The 21317-nt window shown below is 51.3% G+C and overlaps 1 protein-coding gene across 7 annotated transcripts in view; it reads left to right on the top strand.

Moving 5' to 3' along the window:
• CIITA (class II major histocompatibility complex transactivator) overlaps positions 1-21317 on the top strand; it is a 59587-nt gene that overhangs the window by 4366 nt on the left and 33904 nt on the right. Inside the window, exon 1 of one of the 7 annotated variants that reach the window (XM_006041109.4) lies at positions 8290-8567. The exons of 4 other annotated variants lie outside the window; for them this stretch is intronic. In XM_006041109.4, the coding sequence (XP_006041171.4) occupies positions 8516-8567 (52 nt within the window). In that variant the 5' untranslated portion in view covers positions 8290-8515. Of the gene's footprint in view, positions 1-8289; positions 8568-8707; positions 8897-10135; positions 10259-21317 lie in introns of those variants that run through there. 2 more of the 7 variants (XM_044935690.2, XM_006041110.4) reach the window with 2 other exon arrangements.

Here is a 21317-nt window from a genome sequence, read left to right as displayed (position 1 = left end):
GGGTAGGTGGTTGGGTGATGGGTGGGTGGGGGTTGTGTGGGTAGGTGGGTGGGGGCACAGGTGAATGGCTGATAGGTAGGTAGATGGATGGGATGGATCAATGGATGGGTGGGTGGGTAAGGAAGTGGATAGGTGGCTGGGTGATGGGAGGGTAGGTGGGTAGGTGGCTGGGTGATGAGTGGATGGGGGGTGTGCATAGGTGGGTGGGGGCATAGGTGAATGATTGATGGGTAGGTGGTTAGGTGGATGGATGGATGGGTGGGTGGGTGGATGGCGAGGTGGGAAGGATAGGTGAATGGTTGATGGATAGGTGGTTAGGTGGATGGATGGATGGGTGGGTGGGTGGATGGGGAGGTGGGAAGGATAGGTGAATGGTTGATGGGTAGGTGGTTAGGTGGGTGGATGGATGGGTGGGTGGGTGGATGGGGAGGTGGGAAGGATAGGTGAATGGTTGATGGATAGGTGGTTAGGTGGATGGATGGATGGATGGATGGGTGGGTGGGTGGGGAGGTGGGAAGGATAGGTGAATGGTTGATGGATAGGTGGTTAGGTGGGTGGATGGATGGATGGGTGGGTGGGTGGAGAGGTGGGAAGGATAGGTGAATGGTTGATGGGTAGGTGGTTAGGTGGGTGGATGGATGGATGGATGGGTGGGTGGGGAGGTGGGAAGGATAGGTGATGCATAGGTGGCTGGGTGACGGGTGGATGGGGAGATGGATGCATGTGTGGATGGCTCATGTTTACTATTACTCTCACTCTACAGATGAGTACTCTGAGGCACAGGGAGGTGAATGATTGCCTCAATCATGGCCTGGGGAGGGGTGGCTATTAGATCTCATGGGCCCAGATCACTCGTTTCTCTTTCTAGTTGGCTGCCTCTTTTGAATAACCCAAAGGGATACCGTAAGTCTACCCGAAGCAGGCTGACCATCTTCAAACTGAAACCAGCCTGATGATTCAGAAGTCACCTTTGGATATGTTAATACTTCAGCTGCAATTGTGCAGGAAGCGCACTTCTTTGGGGGTTGACTCTGCTGCACAGAAAAGCACATGTGCATCCAGCCCCAGCAAGCTCGGTGGAGGCCCAAGAGTCTGGACAGAACTCAGCTACCTGACTGGGGACAGTGAGTGACAACCCCTGGAGGACAATCAGAGGCCAGAGAAGAGAGACTTAGTGTGGCAGTGATGGAGGGAGAACTAGGCTGGAAGCTGAACAGCTCTAGTCCTGCAGCCATGCCCTGCTGCTTACAAATTGTGTAACCTTGGCCACATGCCTGAACAAGTCTGATGCTCAGTTTTTTCATCACTAAAATGGGAGTCCTGATATAAACCTCCCAGGGTCATAGCAAGGGTTCAGTGAGATGGTATCTGAGAAACTATCCCAGGAAGCACTTGGCATTAGACAGATAACTCTAGGAATGTCAGACACATACATATTGTGCTGTGATCAATCACTTAGGCATGCATGCTTAGTCGCTTCAGTTGTGTCTGAGTCTTTGTGACGCCATGGACCCACATGAGCCCACCAGGCTCCTCTATACTGGAGGAACTGTCTCAGGCAAGAATACTGGAGTGGGTTGCCATTTCCTCCTGCAGGGGATCTTCCTGACCCAGGGATTGAACCTGTATCTCTTACATCTCCTGCATTGGACTGGGGGGAGGATAAACCAAGGAGTTGAGTCTGCAGTCTCTTTGGGGGCTCCACATCACATCTAGACACCCACTCCAGTGCTGAGTGTGTGGCTGCTATGTGCATCTGAGAGTTAATGTGACTCCAAGCTGGCACGTTGGTTAAGCACATATACTGTGGCCTCAGCCAGCCTCGGTGCCAGCTGTGACTCCCTGATTCCAAGGGCTAGGATGCCGATCCCTTCCTGGGATCCCTCGGTTTCCCCATCTGTAAAACGGAGGCGATACTAGCATCCAGAGTGGCTATTCCGAGAATTCAGTGACATCATCCAAAACACAGGCATTGCTGCCAGCAAGAAAGCTCGTTCTGACTCGTCAGCCTCCAGAGTGGCATTCGGGGCAACCGCAGACTCAAGGTGAATGGAAGGATGACCGGTGGCAAGGTCAGACCCAGCCGGCCTCAGGTTTGTGGACAGAGGCGCAGCGGTGCTCTTGGGGCGAGCCTTCTCACAGGCTGTGGGATGCCCCTGCCGTGGCTTTACATCTTACTGTTGCCTTTGGCTTTCCTTCATTGTTTTGTCTCTCTGTGTTTTCACAATGTGGTAGTTTTACCCGTGAGAACTCTGTTCTAGGAAACACAGAGCAAAGCCTCCTTCCAGGATGTTGCCTGATCTATTGGAAAGGGAGGGACATACCCCAGACTGCTAAGTTCTTCCTGTCACTTCCTTCCCCATTTGGTCCTTAGGATGAGAGTCACCCGAGCCAAGACGCAGAGGGGAGGAAGGCTGCACCCTCCCTTCTTTCTACCCCTTTTTCCTCCCCAAATCCGTTCCTGCTCTGATCCCTGGTAAGCGAGGTCTCCGCTGGCTCCTGGAAGATGTGTCAGCAAGGACCACTTGGTTTTCACCTTGAGTGGCTTCCCATCCAGCCAGACTTCCTTCACCTTCACCCACATGAGCCACAGAAGCAGAAACACCTGCAACTGGAAGTTGGCAAGTCCCCATGGGTTTTCCTGGGGTTGACCAGGGGCCTGTTCTATTCTCAGCTTGGCACCCGGTCTGGCGCCTGACTCAGCCAGGGACTGTTTCTGTTCTTTGTTGTTCCCTTGAGCAGCTCACCTGTGTCCTTACCATTATTGGTCTTTCCTGCTGCCTGCTCTCAAACTTACCTGGTCTACCCAACTGCCTACTGTCAGTGCTCAGTTGCTTCAGTCTTATCTGACTCTTTGCAACCCTCTGGACTGTAGCCCATCAGGCTCCTCTGTCCACGGGATTCTCAACCCATATCCAGCAAGAATACTAGAGTGGGTTGCCATGCCCTCCTCCTGGGAGTCTTCCTGACCCAGGGACCAAACCCTCATGTCCTACGTCTCCTGCATTGGCAAGTAGGTTCCTTACCACCAGCGCTACCCGGGAAGCCCCAACTATACTAATATCTACTAATCAATTGATCAACTTACATCTACTATCTAATTCTATCGACTTATCAATATTTCATTTCTCTGACTGCCCAAATATTTATGTATCCGCTGATTCACCCACCTTCTTATCAACTAATCCACTTGTACATTTACCCACGAACAGGTCTATGTTCTCAGATACCTTCCGACCTGCCTAATTTGCCTTGATGTTATTCAGTCACTAAGTTGTGCCCAACTCTTTGTGACCCATGGACTGCAGCACACCAGGCTTCTCCATGCTTCACTACCTCCCCGAGTTTCCTCAAACTCATGTCCATCCAGTCGATGATGCCATCCTCTGTTGTCACCTTCTCCTCCTGCCTTCAGTCCTTCCCAGCATCAGAGTCTTTTCTAATGAGTTGGTTCTTTGTATCAGGTGGCCAAAGGATTAGAGCTTCAGCTTCAACATCAGTCCTTCCAATGAATATTCAGAATTGATTTCCTTTAGGACTGACTGGTTTGATCTCTTAATTTGCCTACATATTAGGCTTTTTTCTCTCTACTCCCCCACCTCTTGTCTGATCTCTCTTCCTTGCTTTCTCACCTCCTTACTTCCCTCTCCCTTAAGCATTTATTTAGCATCTGCTAGAAATGAGGCAGGTCACCAAAAAGGGTAAGAAAAGATACTTACAACCTAGTACAGAAGGACTCTCCATCCATTTAGAGGTTGTCTGCCTTAATCAAATTTAAACGCCAACCATTCACTCAAACAATCTTGGCATCCTTTTCAAAAAGAAAGTCAAACATATTCAGTTCAGTTCAGTTCAGTCACTCAGTTGTGTCCGACTCTTTGCGACCCCATGAATCGCAGCACGCCAGGCCTCCCTGTCCATCACCAACTCCCGGAGTTCACTCAGACTTACATCCATAGAGTCAGTGATGCCATCCAGCCATCTCATCCTCTGTCGTCCCCTTCTCCTCCTGCCCTCAATCCCTCCCAGCATCAGAGTCTTTTCCAATGAGTCAACTCTTTGCATGAGGTGGCCAAAGTACTGGAGTTTCAGCTTCAGTATCAGTCCTTCCAAAGAAATCCCAGGGCTGATCTCCTTCAGAATGGACTGGTTGGATCTCTTTGCAGTCCAAGGGACTCTCAAGAGTCTTCTCCAACACCACAGTTCGAAAGCATCAATTCTTCGGCGCTCAGCCTTCTTCACAGTCCAACTCTCACATCCATACATGACCACAGGAAAAACCATAGCCTTGACTAGACGGACCTTTGTTGGCAAAGTAATGTCTCTGCTTTTGAATGTGCTATCTAGGTTGGTCATAACTTTTCTTCCAAGGAGTAAGCGTCTTTTAACTTCATGGCTGTAGTCACCATCTGCAGTGATTTTGGAGCCCCCCAAAATAAAGTCTGACACTGTTTCCACTGTTTCCCCATCTATCTGCCATGAAGTGATGGGACCAGATGCCATGATCTTCGTTTTCTGAATGTTGAGCTTTAAGCCAACTTTTTCACTCTCCTCTTTCACCTTCATCAAGAGACTTTTTAGTTCCTCTTCACTTTCTGCCATAGGGGTGGTGTCATCTGGATATCTGAGGTTATTGATATTTCTCTCGGCAATCTTGATTCCAGCTTGTGCTTTTTCCAGCCCAGCGTTTCTTATGATGTACTCTGCATAGAAGTTAAATAAGCAGGGTGACAATATATAGCCTTGACGTACTCCTTTTCCTATTTGGAAGCAGTCTGTTGTTCCATGTCCAGTTCTAACTGTTGCTTCCTGAACTGCATATAGGTTTCTCAAGAGGCAGGTCAGGTGGTCTGGTATTCCCATCTCTTTCAGAATTTTCCACAGTTTGTTGTGATCCACCCAGTCAAAGGCTTTGGCATAGTCAATAAAGCAGAAATAGATGTTTTTCTGGAACTCTCTTGCTTTTTCGATGATCCAGCAGATGTTGGCAATTTGATCTCTGGTTCCTCTGCCTTTTCTAAAACCAGCTTGAACATCTGGAAGTTCACGGTTCACGTATTGCTGAAGCCTGGCTTGGAGAATTTCGAGCATTACTTTACTAGCATGTGAGATGAGTGCAATTGTGCGGTGGTTTGAGCATTCTTCGGCATTGCCTTTCTTTGGGAAACACAGTAAGACAGACATTAAGGACTTTATGAGTTTGTCAGAGGCAGCGGGGGCCATACTCATGAAATAGGAAGTTCATGATGTATTGCCAAATCCATGGCTGCAAGTTTGTTAAAAAGAGGAAAGCAGAAGGTTATTGTTAGCCGGAAGGCTGACCACAGTGGGCCTCGAAGGATGACCAAAATGCAGTCTGACAGGAGGAGGCAGGAGGGTGGTCCTATGAGGGGTGGGATGGGGACCCTGCTTGAGCAGAGATAAGCTGAAACTCCAGTACTTTGGCCACCTCATGCGAAGAGTTGACTCATTGGAAAAGACTCTGATGCTGGGAGGGATTGGGGGCAGGAGGAGAAGGGGACGACAGAGGATGAGATGGCTGGATGGCATCACTGACTCGATGGACGTAAGTCTGAGTGAACTCCGGGAGTTGGTGATGAACAGGGAGGCCTGGTGTGCTGCGATTCATGGGGTCGCAAAGAGTCGGACACAACTGAGTGACAGAACTGAACTGAACTGAACTGAAGCAGGTAGGACTGAGCAAGATCTGTTTGGAGAGATTGCCGCAGGGGATGGCAAGCTCTCTGTGATGCTAATCCTGCAAGATCAAATCCCCTCATCTCCTCTCCTCTGTGCTTGGCTGGGGACCCCAGACTGGTTCCTTGAACAGTGCTTCAGTCTGTAGCTTTGTCATGCTGAATTCTGACTTGAGACAAAGTAATTCAGGTGCCTGGGGCAAGAACTGAGAGGGCTTCCTAGTCTAGCGGAAATTGGTTTTATCCTGGACTCAAGAGAATGAGTGGTCACCGCCTCTGGGGGAGTTTTGAAGAGGACCTTCAGCAGGTGTGCTAGAAGTTCTAATAGGGAGAGACCCTGTCATTGGCTTAACCCTTCGGCCCGCTCCTAGGCCTGCCCACTCAGTCCTGGAAGCTTGTCACTTCATCTCAGCGCCCCATCTCCTCATCTCCACTGCCTCTCCTAGAATTCGGACCCCCCTCAGCACCTGGCGAGGTTCCACGGCGCTCCTCTCCTGGCTCCGTACTCGAGGCCCTCCTGATACCAATCGATGGCATCTGCCATCAGTCAAAACGCAGGCTGGCATGTGTCACCCTCCTGGCTCAGAAACCTGTGTGGACACAGGCGTGATCAGATTCGGGTCTTATAGAGCATGGGTCTGGGGTGGGGGCAGGTGAAGGAGGACACGGAGAGACCAGGTAGCAGGTAGTCCAGGTGAGAAATGACAACATCCATACAGGCGCACCCCGGGCCCGGGGGACTCTCATTCCAAGCTTGGCCGGGCCACGAAGCTGGTTCAGAGCTGCCGTGGCCACAGCCGTCAGAGCCGGCTCCCTCTGAGGACAGAAGGTGTCCTCATGGAATGGCCTGGTGTGCCAGGTCGCAGGAAGTTGAGACTTCTTGGGATGTCTCATACTCATCCTGTCTGTTTTATTAGCCTAACAGAACAAGACTGTTTCACATTGACTCTCAGCAGTCTCACATGTCTGCCTACTTCCCCTCTCGGAACTTCTGAAAGCAGAAACTGCCTTGAAAATAATCCCTATACAAATATAGGCATCATTGCCCTCGCTTCACACACGGAGAAACTGAGGCCCACACAACGGAAGTGAGGGGTCCGACGTGACCCATCAGCTAGTAACCGTGGGGGCTGAACCACAGGGCTGCAAATTCCCAATTCAGCGTTCTTTCCATAAAAATGCCTGAGGTTCCGAAGTCATTGTTTCCAAAACGTCATTCATTTCAGTACCAACCTCATAATCGTTCTGTACCCTCTGCACTACTGTTGGGCTTCCCAGGTGGTGTTAGTGGTGAAGAACCCACCTGCCAATGCGGAGACATAAGTGACGCAGGTTCGATCCTGGGGTCGGGAAGATCCCCTGGAGGAGGGCACGGTGACCCACTCCAGTCTTCTTGCCTGGAGAATCCCATGGACAGAGGAGCCTGGTGGGCTACAGTCCATGGGGTCGCACAGAGTCGGACATGACTGAAGTGACTTAGCACACGTACGCACACTACTATTAGCTTGACAGGTTTGGGGTTTTTGGTTGTTTTCGAACTACTCACATTTTTCTGCTGCTGCTGCTAAGTCATGTCCAACTCTGTACGACCCCATAGACGGCAGCCCACCAGGCTCTCACGTCCCTGGGATTCTCCAGGCAAGAACTCTGGAGTGGGTTGCCATTTCCTTCTCCAATGCATGAAAGGGAAAAGTGAAAGTGAAGTCACTCAGTCATATCCGACTCTTTGCGACCCCATGGACTGCAGCCCACCAGGCTCCTCCGTCCATGGGGTTTTCCAGGCAAGAGTACTGGAGTGGGGTGCCATTGCCTTCTCCGTCACATTTTCCATTCAATTTTATTTCCCAAGGAAAGTTTATGTCCAACATAAATGAACAAGAATGCTACACACAGAAGGTAACTATGAAACAGGAGGGCATTCTGGCCAGACACTGCTGTCTACTGATGGCTTGCAGCTGGGGGCTGTTCTCTGTGAGATGGGTTGATGATGCATTAGAAGAGGCGTTAAATGTTCATTAGCCCCCAGACTGAGACTTTCTTCTGGAGGCTTCCAGAAGCCTGGGCAGAACCTTGAAAAGGCACTAACTAACTTTCACCTGTGACAGTCTCTCTGCTGCATTTATCTGGTACCCCAAACTATGTGTGTCTAAGTATATCTTATTTGGGGTAACACTTTCTAATATGTAATTTTATATTTTAATCCGATGTCTTGGAATAAGAATGATGAGTGGAGGACTCTTTCTCTGGGGAAACTCAGGGCAGTTTGTTGTGTGAGTGGGGTGGGGGATGGCAATGGAATCCAGGGAGTTGACAGAACTCAGCAGGGGCTTTCAGCTTGTCTTGAGGCATCTGTGAGGCTCTGGCCCTAGCACCACCCTACAGAAGATGGCATATATTGGCAACTGGCACCAGCGTGGTTCCACTGTGGTGAATACCATTTTAGAATGACAGTTTGTTGAAGACACTCCAACAGTCAACTCACTATCTTTCCTGGTCATCACCCCATTTGGTACACAACAAGGAACTGAAATTAAACACAGGGAGTGTTTAAGGGAGCGTGGGCAAATTAGAGCGTGCCTAGTAACAGAAATCTGGCAGCGCTGATCACCTGGTAAGAGAATTTTCTGCTGGTCCCTTACTTGCTTCTTTTGCGTGTTTGCTTAGTCTTGGCGGGCTCCTGACCAGGTGTAGGGAGACTGGCCAGAGATGAGGCTGCCTGCTCCTGAATTGGGCACCTGAAGACCTCACTGGGCAGGCTGAGGGCACCAGGAGAGGCTGCCAGAGTCCGGAAGTTGCTGCCTCCCTGTGTTTCCCACACCATGCGTTGCCTGGCTCCACGCCCTGCCGGGTCCTACCTGCCAGAGCCCCAAGGTAAAAAGGCGGGTGGGGGATGTTGGGGCTGAGAACGCTTCTTAATTTAGGGTGACATCCCGCCATCCCCCAAAAAAGGAGACACTGCTCTGAACCAGGGGGGTGAGGATGGCAGGAAGGGGTCTTTGGCCTGCTGGGGCTTTTGGAAGAAGTGAGGTGGTTTGCCGTTTCCTTCCACTGAAGGACCTGCAGTTTCACTCAGGTGTCTGGAATGTAAGAGAACTTGATCAGCCTGAAGGGTACTAATGGGATGACTTCCAGGGGGCGTGTCGTTAGCTCTCAGTGTTGATGGCCAGGCTCTGCCAACCGCAAGGTCCTCTCTCTGCCAGGTAAACATTGAGGGGTGCCCTTGAAGGGTGGAACCCCTGCCAGACCCACCCCATCCCCAGGAAGCAGGGACACCAAAGCCAGAGTCAGCCCATTAGTCTAGACGTTGAGCCTGGTGGGGAGTAGCCAGGCACCTGGTCCGATGCTACCCTCTCCCCCATTTCCAACTGGCGCTTTGTGGAATAAGTGGGGGACAGGGGACAGACGGTGAGAGACAACAGAGTACAGACATCTGGTATCAGCTCTGAAAGCAGCACGCAGGTTTGAACCCCAGTTGCGCTGCCTGGCTGGGTGTCGAGTGACATAGGGTCCCCAGCCTATACTGAGTCTGGGCTGTTAAATGGGATTGCAGGAAACTTTTATTCCAAGACCAAGGTGAGCAATCCAAGGTTCTAGCACAGCGCCCAGTTTATTTTAATATCTGAAGATCCACACAGGAACCCAATATTATTGGTGTTGCCTTTGTTGTGTGGTTGAGAGTGTGAGAGGTCTTTGGTCAGACGCTGCTGAAATAAATGCTCGGCTTCCTCCAAACCTGCAGACTGAAGATGTTTGCCGGCTCTGAGGGTAGCAGCGGGAGCTTGGGGCAGGGAGAATTTTCTAAGGACAGAGAGAGGTCAGAAGTCACCTTGAAGGCTCCCCCCTCAATTCCAGATGAGGAAATCCAATCCTGGGAAGGGAAGTGACCTCTCCAAGGCCTCAGGGTGGATGGAGCAGGGGTGCAGGACCTGTGGAAGAAGGGAGGGAAGAAAGCTGTCAGGAGGTGTGTGGTGGTGGTGGGGGGTGGGGGTGGGGGTGGGGTGAGGAATCAAGGTTGCCAGGGCTGAATTTACCTGAGTAATTTTTTCTGCCTCCCAGGGCAGCCGGCTGCTCTGGAGTGAGTGGCTGGGCTAGCAAGTCCCTGTGCCCTGCAGGGATGGCTTGTCAGTTTCAAGGTGGGGCTGAAGTGGAAAGAAAGGGAGGGCCAGCTTCCTCCTTATCAGGACTTGTGTTTCAAACTCCAAAGGGCAGGCTACCTCCCGGCAAGCGAGCTCTGGCTATTTTTAGGGGCTGATTGGAGCTCTGGTGAGCGGCAGACCAGGTGCTTCTGAGAAAGCACGTGGTGGGTGCAGCCAGGGGCGGCTTGGGTGTCTGCTTACTCCCCAGCTTTGGTGGCTCAAGCCCTTTGGGGCAGAGAGAAAGTGAAAGAGAAAAAAGGCAGCCACAGGGGGGCGGAGGCGGGGGGGGAGGGGGGGGGCCCGAAGGGGTGGAAGGGAGGTGGCCCGGCAACGGCCCGTCTCGCCCTCGCCCTCGTTCAACTGCAGAGCAGGCAGGAGGGAGAAGCAGAAGGCAGCGTGCGCAGGAGTCGCGGGAAACAATGGCAGGTAACCCAAGGCCCCTCTGCGGCCCCCGAGGTGGGGCTAGGAATAGAGTTCAGAGACTGGTAGCTACTTGCCCGAGGTCACACAGCAAGGCTGGAAGCCGGGGACTGTAAACGTGCAGAGTGCACACCCAGAAAACCCCTCTTCTCCGGCATCTCTGGAAGGATTCCACACAGGAAATGAGAGTGGAGACCCCGGAGCTGGGCTGCTTTGCCCAGCTTACTGGGGCCCAGGAGCGGCGGTGGGGAGAGCGGGCGGGAAGGGCAGCGTCTGCAGAGACACGGGGACAGAGAAAAGGCGCGCAGAGCAGGCTAGCGGGGCGGGCAGACGCTGGGTAGCCACACTGGCTGAGCGTCCTGGAATCTGAAGATGCGCGCGGGAGCGCGAGGAGGGAATCACAGGCTTCCCTTCCACCCCGAGACCTAGGACCCGGGCTGCATTTGTCTGAGCCTCAGTTTCCCTCCTGAGTCACGTTCCCACTCTGACTCTGGAATCTGGGTACCCGGTCCTCTTAGTGGGGTCCCCAGTGCTGGGGGGTGGGGGCGGGGGTCTATGAGGAGACCTTTAACCAGCGGATTGAAGGGATCCTCACTTCTCTTTTAGCATCTTTGGGGGCAGGGGCATTCCCGGACTGTGCTTGACCGTTGGCATCTCTATGGCAAGTTGGGGTCCTAAGCCACGTCCTCTAAGGCGAGAAACTAAGGGCCCCCAAGAGAGGGATTGGGGTGGGGCTCCCACCACGCCTAGCTCTGTCTGGAACCCTTAATACCCGCAGTTTTCCCTTGAGTCCCGCAGCCTCTGTCTCCACCCTAGGTGACACATGGGAGGCGATAGAAGGGCCCTACGTCCAGTTGCAGCCAGGTGTTCCTAAATTTCGCAAGACGTCTTACACGGATATGCCTCCCCGCTCTCCCCCTCCCCGCTCTCCTCCTCCCCGCTCCTCCCAAAGAAATGCCATTCCCAGCCAGTCAGAAGGCTAAAGAAATTAGTGCTTCTTGCTTGAGGACGGGTGGAGATGAAGGAAGAGAAGATGAGACTCCAGAAAAACATTTTCTAAATCCCAGTCTGCCTTAGGCAAGGACCTGGTCTCCAAGGTCCCAGAATATGGAGGGAAGGGTCCTCAAGGACAACTGAGCCAGGGGCTCCGAGGCTTCCCATACGTGGGAATCACCCGAGGGAGGAGGGCGGAGGGAGTGGGGGAAGCTGTTTAGAAGTGGGTTTCCAGGCCACGCCCCCAGATCCCATTGGCTGGGTCTGGCTATGGAGGGGGTGTGTGTGTTTCCTATCTTAGACGTGTGTGTGTGTGTGTGTGTGTGTGTGTGTGTGTGTGTGTGTGTGTGTTTCCTATCTCAGAGGTCTAGAGGTCCTATGGTATGTGTGTATGTGTGTGTGTTTGTGTGTCTCCTGTCTCAGGGGTCCAGAGATCATATGTGGGGGGTGTGTGTGTGTGTGTGTGTGTGTTTCCTATCTCAGAGGTCTAGAGGTCCTATGGTATGTGTGTATGCGTGTGTGTGTGTGTCTCCTATCTCAGGGGTCCAGAGATCATATGGTGTGTGTGTGTGTGGTGTGTATGTGTCTGTGTTTCCTATCTCAGGGGTCCAGAGGTCATATGGTGTGTGTGTGTGTGTGTGTGTGTCTCCTATCTCAGGGGTCCAGAGGTCTTATGGTGTGTGTGTGTGTGGTGTGTGTGTGTGTGTCTCCTATCTCAGGGGGTCAGAGGTCTTTTTTTTTTTTTTTTTTTTTTTTGAGACGTGCTGAGAATGAGCCCCGTGAGGTTGGTGCGCATGGAAGCGCACTGCCTGCGTAACTATTAGAAGCTGACGGATGACACCCCGCCACACGCCGCTCGGCTTTCCCACCCCCAGGGTAGGATCGCTTCTTGGCGGGTTTAGTCGTGAGAAGCAGGGGAAATCTACGTGCTCGGGCACGTGGCACTTTCTGCCCACGGTCCGGGGACTTTCCCCTAGGCGCAAACAAGGAACTAATCCTCCGTATGTAGCCTAGGAAACAGGCCTTCAGCACGAAGGGTCAGAGGTCTTATGGTGTGTGTGTGTGGTGTGTGTGTGTGTGTCTCCTATCTCAGGGGGTCAGAGGTCATATGGGGTGTGTGTGTGTGGTGTGTGGTGTGTGGTGTGTGTGTGTGTGTCTCCTATCTCAGGGGTCCAGAGGTCTTATGGTGTGTGTGTGTGTGTGTGTGTGTGTGTGTGGTGTGTGTGTGTGTGTCTCCTATCTCAGGGGTCCAGAGGTCATATGGGTGTGTGTGTGTGTGTGTGTGTCTCCTATCTCAGGGATCCAGAGGTGGTCACACATACGTTGAAAGGCACTAATGTGGTCCAACCGCTATACCTTCTCCATGTTACAAACCTCTAGGGACTTCCCAAGGAGTTTTGTCAAAGACCCCTTGGCCAAGTTGTTAGCAGACTCAGAATCTGAATCCAGGTCCCCTGAGAGCGCATCCAGTACCTGGGCAAAGGCGTGACCCTCCACAAATGCAGGGCGGGGCCTGGAAAGTCAGAGGGAGGCTTGTTGATACAGCAAAGTCTGATGGCGGGTTCCTGGCATCTAGTACCTTGTGAAGAGTAGAATCAGAAAGTTAGCACAGGGGCCCTGCTCCAAGGCCAGGCGTCAGTCTTGGGTGATCGGGTGGCCTGAGGAAGAGGGTGAAGCTCACAAACTTGGGTTTCAGACTTGGCATCAGTCCCCCTGGGTAAGTGACTTCCCCTTCCAAGAAGTATCTACAAGATGGATAAGATATGAGTGCTTTCCTCATGATTTCCTGCCTTGCACAAGAGCACTTTGAATACACACGTGCCCGGTGTAACCCTCACAGATTCTAGCAGGATTGTATAGAGAGATCTGAGCGGTCATCATGGGCTCACGCCCCCTGTGTCTCCACAGGCTTTGACACACATGTGATCCATTGTTGTTTAGTCCCTAAGTTGTGTCCGACTCTTTTGCGACCCCATGGACTGTAGCCCACCAGGGTCCTCTGTCCATGGGATTTCCCAGTCAAGAATACTGGAGTGGGTTGCCATTTCCTTCCCCAGGGGATCTTCCCAGCTTAGGGATCAAACCTGCGTCTCCTGTATTGGCAGGGAGATTCTTTACCGCTGAACCACCAGGGAATCCGCAGGTGATCCGTGGTCCAAAGGCAGTTCTCAAGAGAGGTCTTGATTGACACTGGTTCTCATAGGAAAGACATCGGAGCTTTTCTGTTCCTCTTTTAATCCTCCTTTTTTGTGGGTAGGCACGTTGCTGTGCTGTGCTTAGTTGTTCAGTCGTGTCCGACTCTTTGTGACCCCATGGACTGTAGCCCGCCAGGCTCCTCTGTCCATGGGGATTCTCCAGGCAAGAACACTGGAGTGGATTGCCATGCCTTCCTCCAGGGGATCTTCCCAACCCAGGGATCGAACCCAGGTCTCCCGCATTGCAGGTGGATTCTTTACCATCTGAGCCACCAGGGAAGCCTGAGTAGGCATGTTAGCAGCAGTCTAATACTAATGTTTCTTTTTAACAAAGTGGAAGGGCAGCTGACATTAATTTGATAATTTTGGTTTTCAATGGCAAGTGAGATAGTGGTTTTGCTTTTTGTTTTTCATGCAAGATAGCGATAGAAAGTTTTCTTCTTTTTTAAACATAAAATTTACCAAGAAAATCATTTTGACGTGTACAGTTCACTGGCATAAAGCACATTCATAATGTTGTGCCGCCATCAGCACCATCCATCTCCCAAGCTTTTTCGTGGTCCAAACTGAAACTCTGTCCCCATTAAGCACTAACTCCCTATTCTCCCCTTGCCCCCAGCCCCTGGTAACCCTTCTATGTTTTTTTTAAAAAAATATTTATTTGTCTGTGTCGAGTCTTAGTTGTGGCATACAGGCTCCAAAGCACTCGAACTCCATAGTTGATGCCCACGGGCTTAGTCAGATCTTAGTTCCTCAACCAGGGATTGAACCTGTACCCCCTGCCTTGCAAGGTGGATTCTTAACCACTGGACTGCTAGGCGAGTCCCCACCATTCTACTTTTTGTTTCTATGAATTTGACTACTCCAGTGCCTCATATAAGTGCAATTATATTAATACAATATTTGTTCTTTTATGTCTGGCTTTTTTCACTTAGCATAACATCTTCAAGTTTCAGCCCTGTTGTAGCATGTGTCAGAACTTCATTCCTTGTTCTGGCTGCATACTATTCCAGTGTGTGGCCATTTTCCTTATCCATTCACTGTCAAGGGACACTTGAGTTGTTTCCATCTTTTGTCTTTTGTGAATAGTGTTGCTGCAAACTTTTGCATGCATCTATCCATTTGCATTGCTACTTTCAATTCCAGAAAATTTTCTTTTAAAATAAATGTTTGGGATTTTTTTTATGTTGATTTAAGGAAAATGCTTAGGTAAATTATACAACAGGTGGTATGCAGATATGACCAAAGAATTGTAAAGGAGGCAGGTGAATGCTTGAAGTTTGGGAGACTTTGGGTTACTAGAAAGACCTAGTAACTCTTGTAACAATCTAGGCTGGGAGTGGGTGGGGTACTAGGTCAAGGGGCTGTGCTGAGGGAATTTGGAAAGAAACATGTAGGAATTGGGGACCAATCTGATTCCAGGGTTTCCACCTGGAAAGAAGTAGAAAGGTTATAGAAATGCAGAGTCTGGAAGTTCCCCATGGAGGAAGGAAAACCCATCAGTTCAGTTCAGTCACTCAATCGTGTCCGACTCTGCGACCCCATGAATTGCAGCATGCCAGGTCTCCCTGTCCATTTCCAACTCCCAGAGTTCACTCAGACTCACGTCCATTGAGTCAGTGATGCCATCCAGCCATCTCATCCTCTGTCGTCCCCTTCTCCTCCTGCCCCCAATCCCTCCCAACATCAGAGTCTTTTCCAAAGAGTCAACTCTTCACACGAGGTGGCCAAAGTACTGGAGTTTCAGCTTTAACATCATCCCTTCCAAAGAAATCCCAGGGCTGATCTCCTTCAGAATAAACTGGTTGGATCTCCTTGCAGTCCAAGGGACTCTCAAGAGTCTTCTCCAACACCACAGTTCAAAAGCATCAATTCTTCGGCACTCAGCTTTCTTCACAGCCATGCAAACTGAAAGGCAAGTGTAAACTTGGCCAGTGTAAACTTCTTAGCAAGTGTAAACTCAGGCTGCCTTGGAAATAAAGCCTATCTTAGTTTTCAGTCACTGCAAGGCAAGGGTGTGTGTGTGTCTTGGGGGAAGGGGTGCCCAAGGGTGGCGCTCTTTAAAATTATAGATTTCCGGACCCCACCCCAGATTCCGTGGATGAGATATGAGCTGCTGTGTGTTTAGCACCTGCTTCAGGCAATTTTGATCCACAGCCCAGCTTGCTAGCTGTCATCAGAGACTGGCAGCCAGGGTTGGTGAGTAATGTATTTCTCTTGGAGTCTCCAAAACCCAGCAAAGCGTCTGCTGCTGGCTTAGGTGCCGTGTTGGGCTTCCCAGGTGGCGCTAGTGGTAAAGAACCCACCTGCCAATGCAGGAGATGTAAGAGGCACGGGTTTGATCTCGGGGTCAAGAAGATTCCCTGGAGGAGGGCATAGCAACCCACTCCAGTATTCTGGCCTGGAGAATCCCATGGACAGAGGAGACTGGTGGGGCTACAGTCCACAGGGTCTCAAAGAGTCGGACACGACTGAAGCGACTTAGCACATGTAGATCAAGTTGGGGGTTAGGACTGGAGTTGGGAGCCTGGCGTTGCTCACTGCAGCCACGGGGCTATTCGTTCCCCTCCCCACCCCAGCACCCGGCTCAGATTTTCTTCCAGGAACAGCTTGTTGGACTCCTTTTTGGGTCACAGACTGTAGTTGGGAAGGTTGGGGCATGCAGAGGAAAGGCCATGCGAAGGTGGGGGAGGCTGGTGTTCTGGACAAGCATGGAGTCCCCCTCCTCCCCTGGCTGTAGCTCTCAAGCTTTCTCCTCCTTCCCCCTTTGCCTCCCCCTGCCCCGGGCCTCTCGACCCCAATAACTGCCATTTACAGTTGCACACATCAGCGGGACTTGTCTTGTTCGAGTTCCAAGATTTTCCAAGTTGTGATGAAGTGGGTGTCCTCCAGGATGTCCAGAAAAGATAGGTGGCTTGCTCAAGGGTTCAGAGGTAGTCTCTGTGGAGTCTTCTGGGAGATTTCCAAGCCCTACGTGGGGAAAAGCAGAGCCAAGTTGTCTCAGGGGGGTGAGACAGGAGTTCGATCCCTGGGTGGAGAAGATTCCCTGGAGGAGGGCATGGCAACCTACTCCAGCATTCTTGCCTGGAGAATCCCATGGACAGAGGAGCCTGGCGGGCTACAGTCCATGGGGTCACAAAGAGTCGGACACGACCGAAGCGACTGAGCATGCACGGACGTTCTAGTGCGACATTCTTATTTAATAGACGAGGCAACTGGGGACCAGAGAGGGAAAGGGGCTTGCCTAGGGTCAGAGTCTGTCAGATGCAGAGCAGGACCGAGATCTCAGTCATGACTCCCTGTGTGGATGCTGTCTGTCTAGGCTGTCTCCATGGCTGCACCAGCTCACTTCCTCTGCGCTCCCTCCAACTGCTGAGGAGCGCTGTGGCCAGGAGCGGAGCCAATCTTGCTTCCACTTCCAGCATTCCTGCTCCGAGACCCCTGTATCCTGGCACAGGCTGGTCTCGGCACAGAAAGGCTGGGGTGGGGGGTGGGGCTTCAGCCTCTGGAGCCACCAAGATCCTTGAGGAGGGTGAGGTGAGTCCGGTGGAGAATAGCTCTTGGTGCCCTGTGTCCTCCAGACAGCTTATTTCCTAATCCTTTTTCAGCTGGAGCTGGCACCAGAGCTGAGGGAACACCCCTAGCACCCAGACACTACAACCCCCAGGCTTCCTGCTCCTTCCTTTAAGGAACTGGCCAGTTTGGGCACTCAGGGCCAGTCCCCTCCAAGCCTTTCTGTTGGAAGACACCGTCCTGTGCATCCTGCCCCTATGGGGCAGGATAGAATCCAGTCCTGCCTCTCCCAGTCACCCATCCATCCCAAGCCATCATCTTTCCAGCAGATCAGAGAGAGAAGAGACCTTAGGAGGCCTCCAAGCCAACTCAAATGCCTCAGGGGTCATCACCGCGCCAAACAGGACCCAGCAGAATGCAATGGGAAGTGATGGGGACTTTGGCAACAGTTAATTGTGTGCTCTCTATGGAGACTTTGCGATGGTGATTAAGACACACATATACATACACACGTCCCTGGTGGCTTAGTGCTAAAGAATATGCCCGCCAAGCAGGAGATACGGGTTCCACCCCTGATCTGGAAAGATCCCTGGAGCAAGAAATGGCTACCTACTCCAGTATTCTTGCCTGGAGAATCCCATGGACAGAGGTGCTTGGTGGGTTGCAGTCTATGGGGTCACAAAGAGTTTGACACAACTTAGTGACTAAACAATAATAGCAACAATACACACACACACAAATTCTCTTAGGAAACAAAACACGTAGGTCTATAGGCCTAACGCACCCTTCATTTAAAAAAGAAAAATTGTGTATTTATTTGGCTGCTCCGGGTCTTGGTTACAGCACGCAGGCTCTGTTAGCTGCAGCTTGCGGGATCCAGTTCCCTGACCAGGGACCAAACCCAGGCCCCCTGCATTGGCAGCATGGAGTCTCAGCCGCTGGACCACCAGGAAAATCCCTCACCCTTCATTTTGAATCCATATTCCAAGCCAAGCCCCCTTTGGCACAGAGAATCCTGCAGTTTCAGTCAGGCACAAAATCCAACCAATTACAGTATTTCCAGACCTCTCCTTGTCTGGCCTGTTGGCTGCTATGACATGCTCACACAATGTGCGTGCACGCACACACACACACACACACACACACACACACCTTCCAGTCTCCCTGCCTGGAGGAGAAGTGACAAGAACCCTCAGTTGCCTTCCAGCCCCATTGTCCCTCATCACTGCCACGTACCTTAGTTTCTGCTCTGTCTCTTGTGACCCCATCAAGCCCCTCCGGAAGTGAAAGTCTTGACACCAGCAGTTTCTGGAAGTCCCCTCTGTCTCATTTTGGGGGCCAGAGGGCTGCGGCTTCCTCCTCTACCGACGGTACCCACTTTTCCCTGTTCATCTCCAAGTCCTTCACTTTCTCATCTCCTCTCCCAGGACTGGGGGCTCCTGGGCCCCAGTCCACCCATCCCTGGCAGTCTACAGGGTGGCAAGAGTTCAGTTTTCTTCCTTTATTTGAACATCTACGGGTGTCAGGCCCTGTTTGGTGAGCCACAGACATACGCCAACCCAGGTAGCTTCCATCATCTTTGGTTTTGTTTTGTTTCTCTTACACTTCAGGAGCCTTTTCCAATCTTGAGTTAACTGCACATGTCACTTTGCAGTACAGTCTGACCTTTGCTCCACGTGAGGCATCTCTCTTATTTAACTTCCCTTTTCCCCATTACTCTTTCCTCTTTCTGGGAACCCACTCTAATGCACTCGAGGAGTATCCTTTCGTTGGCATGTGCTTTAAAATACGTGTTGCTTTTTCTTTATTTCTGCACCTGTATGTTACTGTACATCTAGAACAGGGTCATCAGAGCTATTCTGCTTCGTACGTTTCCACTCTGTACTGTGTTATTAAGATCCGCCTCCGTGTGCATTTGGACTGTGGCTTCTAATCACAGCATCATCCCCTGCAGATTGCAGCAGCTACTTGGTACCATCCTTCCCCTAGCAATGGACACCCAGGTGGCCTCCAACTCCTGGTCACCGCAAACAGTACTGGCAGTGGGCAACTTTTGATGGGTGTCCTCATGGAGTTGTGCGGGCATTTCTTTGGTATATATCCAAGAACTGAATCGCTGAACTGTAGGATCTCTGCACCCATAGGTATTCTAAGGGGTGCTGGGTTGTTCTGCAGGTGGCTCCACAAACATCCACTCCCACCAACCCCTTGGCATTGTTCAGTTTTCTAGTTTTGTCACTTGTACGGTGGCAAGTGACACCTTGCTGCTTCCACGTTGGAGCTTACATCTTAGTAATACTTCTTGAATATGTCACTTTAGGCAAGTCGTAGCAGCCTAACGAGGGCTTCCCTGGTGGCTCATCGGTAAAGAATCTTCCTGCAATGCAGGAGCCACAGGAGACGTGGGTTCAGTCCCTGGGTCGGGAAGATCCTGTGGAAGAGGGCATGGCAACCCACTCCAGTATTCTTGCCTGGAGACTCCCATGGACAGAGGAGCCTGGCGGGGCTACATCCACAGGGTTGCAGAGTCAGACATGACTGAACAACAGTGTACACATGCACGCACGCATAGCAGTCTAACGAGGTCGACACCGTGCGACCTAAGAACAATAGATTCCACAACTCAGAGAGGCTGAGTAACTTATCTGAGGTCACCCAGTTAGTGTGGAACTAGAGTTTGAACCCAGAGCTTACACCCTTAACCACTGTACCATCATCCTCACATTTCGTCTCTTTTCTAAAATACCATCCAGGCCTATACTGCAAGCTTCTTGGCAGGGGTTGTGTTTTAAACCTCTCTAAGGCCCTCAGAGAACTGAGCCCAGTGACTTTCTTGTAGGAGATGCTCAGTAAATCATTGATTTGGAGAGGAAAAAAGTGCAAGGTGTCTTGTCGAATTTATCTGGGGGCCTGTAGGGTGCAAGAGGAAAAGAGGAACTTGTTTGATCCACTGAGATGCTGACTGGGAGCTGCTTGTGGTAGATATGGAACCCTGGGCTCCTGGCTTCCTGCCACAAAGTGGCATCTGGAAGAAACTTATCATGAAGTTGAGGGGCAGAGTGGTGTTAGGGGGGTTTGGGGGAAAGGCAGGGAGGAAAGCTGGTAAGCAATGAGGAATCTAGAGCCCCTAAATGCCTCGTCTGAGTGGGCTTCCACACCCAGCTGGCGAAACTAAGGCTCAGATGGGTAGAGAAAGGAATTCAAGACCAAAGGCAGAATTGGAACTCAAACATGTGTCTCTAGACACACAGTTCAGAGATTTCCCACTTCTTCCTTGGGAGGAGCTCACAGTCAACGAGTAGGGAAGTATTTCTTCTCATGCTCTTTCATCACAGTGCAGAGCAGTGCTGAAAACTTTGGAGTACCCAAGAAGTCCCCTCCTGCCTCTCAGTGTCTCCTCAGATCCTCAAGGATATACCCCCCTCTCTGGGAAGAAAGCAACTGATAACTGAGCCTAACCTCATTGTCACCATCTGTATAATGGGTACAATAACACCAATCTCCCAGAGCTGGTGTGACACTTGATACAAGATAATAAACAGAGCACATCTAGCACCACCCCGAGACAAAAAAGGACTCTCCCCAGCCAAGACAGAGCACAGAACTGTGAAAACTGATTATCAACATCTGAGCTAGAACCTTCTGGTAATGCTTGATTTCCCTCCGGGGGAGAGGGAAATGAAGCTTTATTTCAAAAACCATTTGGTGTGCACGGTCTTTCAAAACCTGTGGTGTCATGTGAAGTGGAGATGGAAACAAACCCCCAAAGGGACTTTTGGTGGCAAAAGGATTAGGAACTTTTTCTCAAATTGGATGTAGATGGTAGTGGCCCAAGGGGAAGGGCGGGTCCAAAGAGGACCTTCTAAAAATACTGCCCTTTTACCAAAAAGACACAGCTCACTCCTCAGCTGTGCCCCCAACAGCTTCTCAAAAGGAGAAATTGTCTTGCACCCACGCTTCAGCGCACCGCCAGGCGAAGGCACCTCCCCAGTGTGGCCAGGGGTGGGTTTTGCCAAGAGCCTGGAAGAAGCTGAGACTTGGAGCCAGGCAGCTGTTTCAGGTCCCAGTTCATTGCTTTTCTCTTTGAGCCTGTTTCTTCATCTGAGAAATGGGAAGACATATGACTACTGTGTGAGTTCAGCTAAACAGGATAATACCTATAAACATGTCATTCAATGCCTGGCACTCAGAGGCACCAATGAATTCTAGCTGTGCGCCATCTTTCCTTTGATGGAGAGGGGTTGCCATGTGTTAGAGCATGGGGGATAGGTGAGCTAGATGGAAGGTTCCTGCACTCACAGGGTCCCTCGCCTGGAGGTTTGGCCTGTGCTGGGGCATCTGTAGGGGACTCTCTCCCTTGCAGT

This window comes from Bubalus bubalis, chromosome 24 (genome assembly GCF_019923935.1).
Source record: "Bubalus bubalis isolate 160015118507 breed Murrah chromosome 24, NDDB_SH_1, whole genome shotgun sequence".
Taxonomy (NCBI): domain Eukaryota; kingdom Metazoa; phylum Chordata; class Mammalia; order Artiodactyla; family Bovidae; genus Bubalus; species Bubalus bubalis.
Note: the sequence above shows the minus strand (reverse complement) of the source record. Positions and strands in the feature narration are given on the sequence as shown.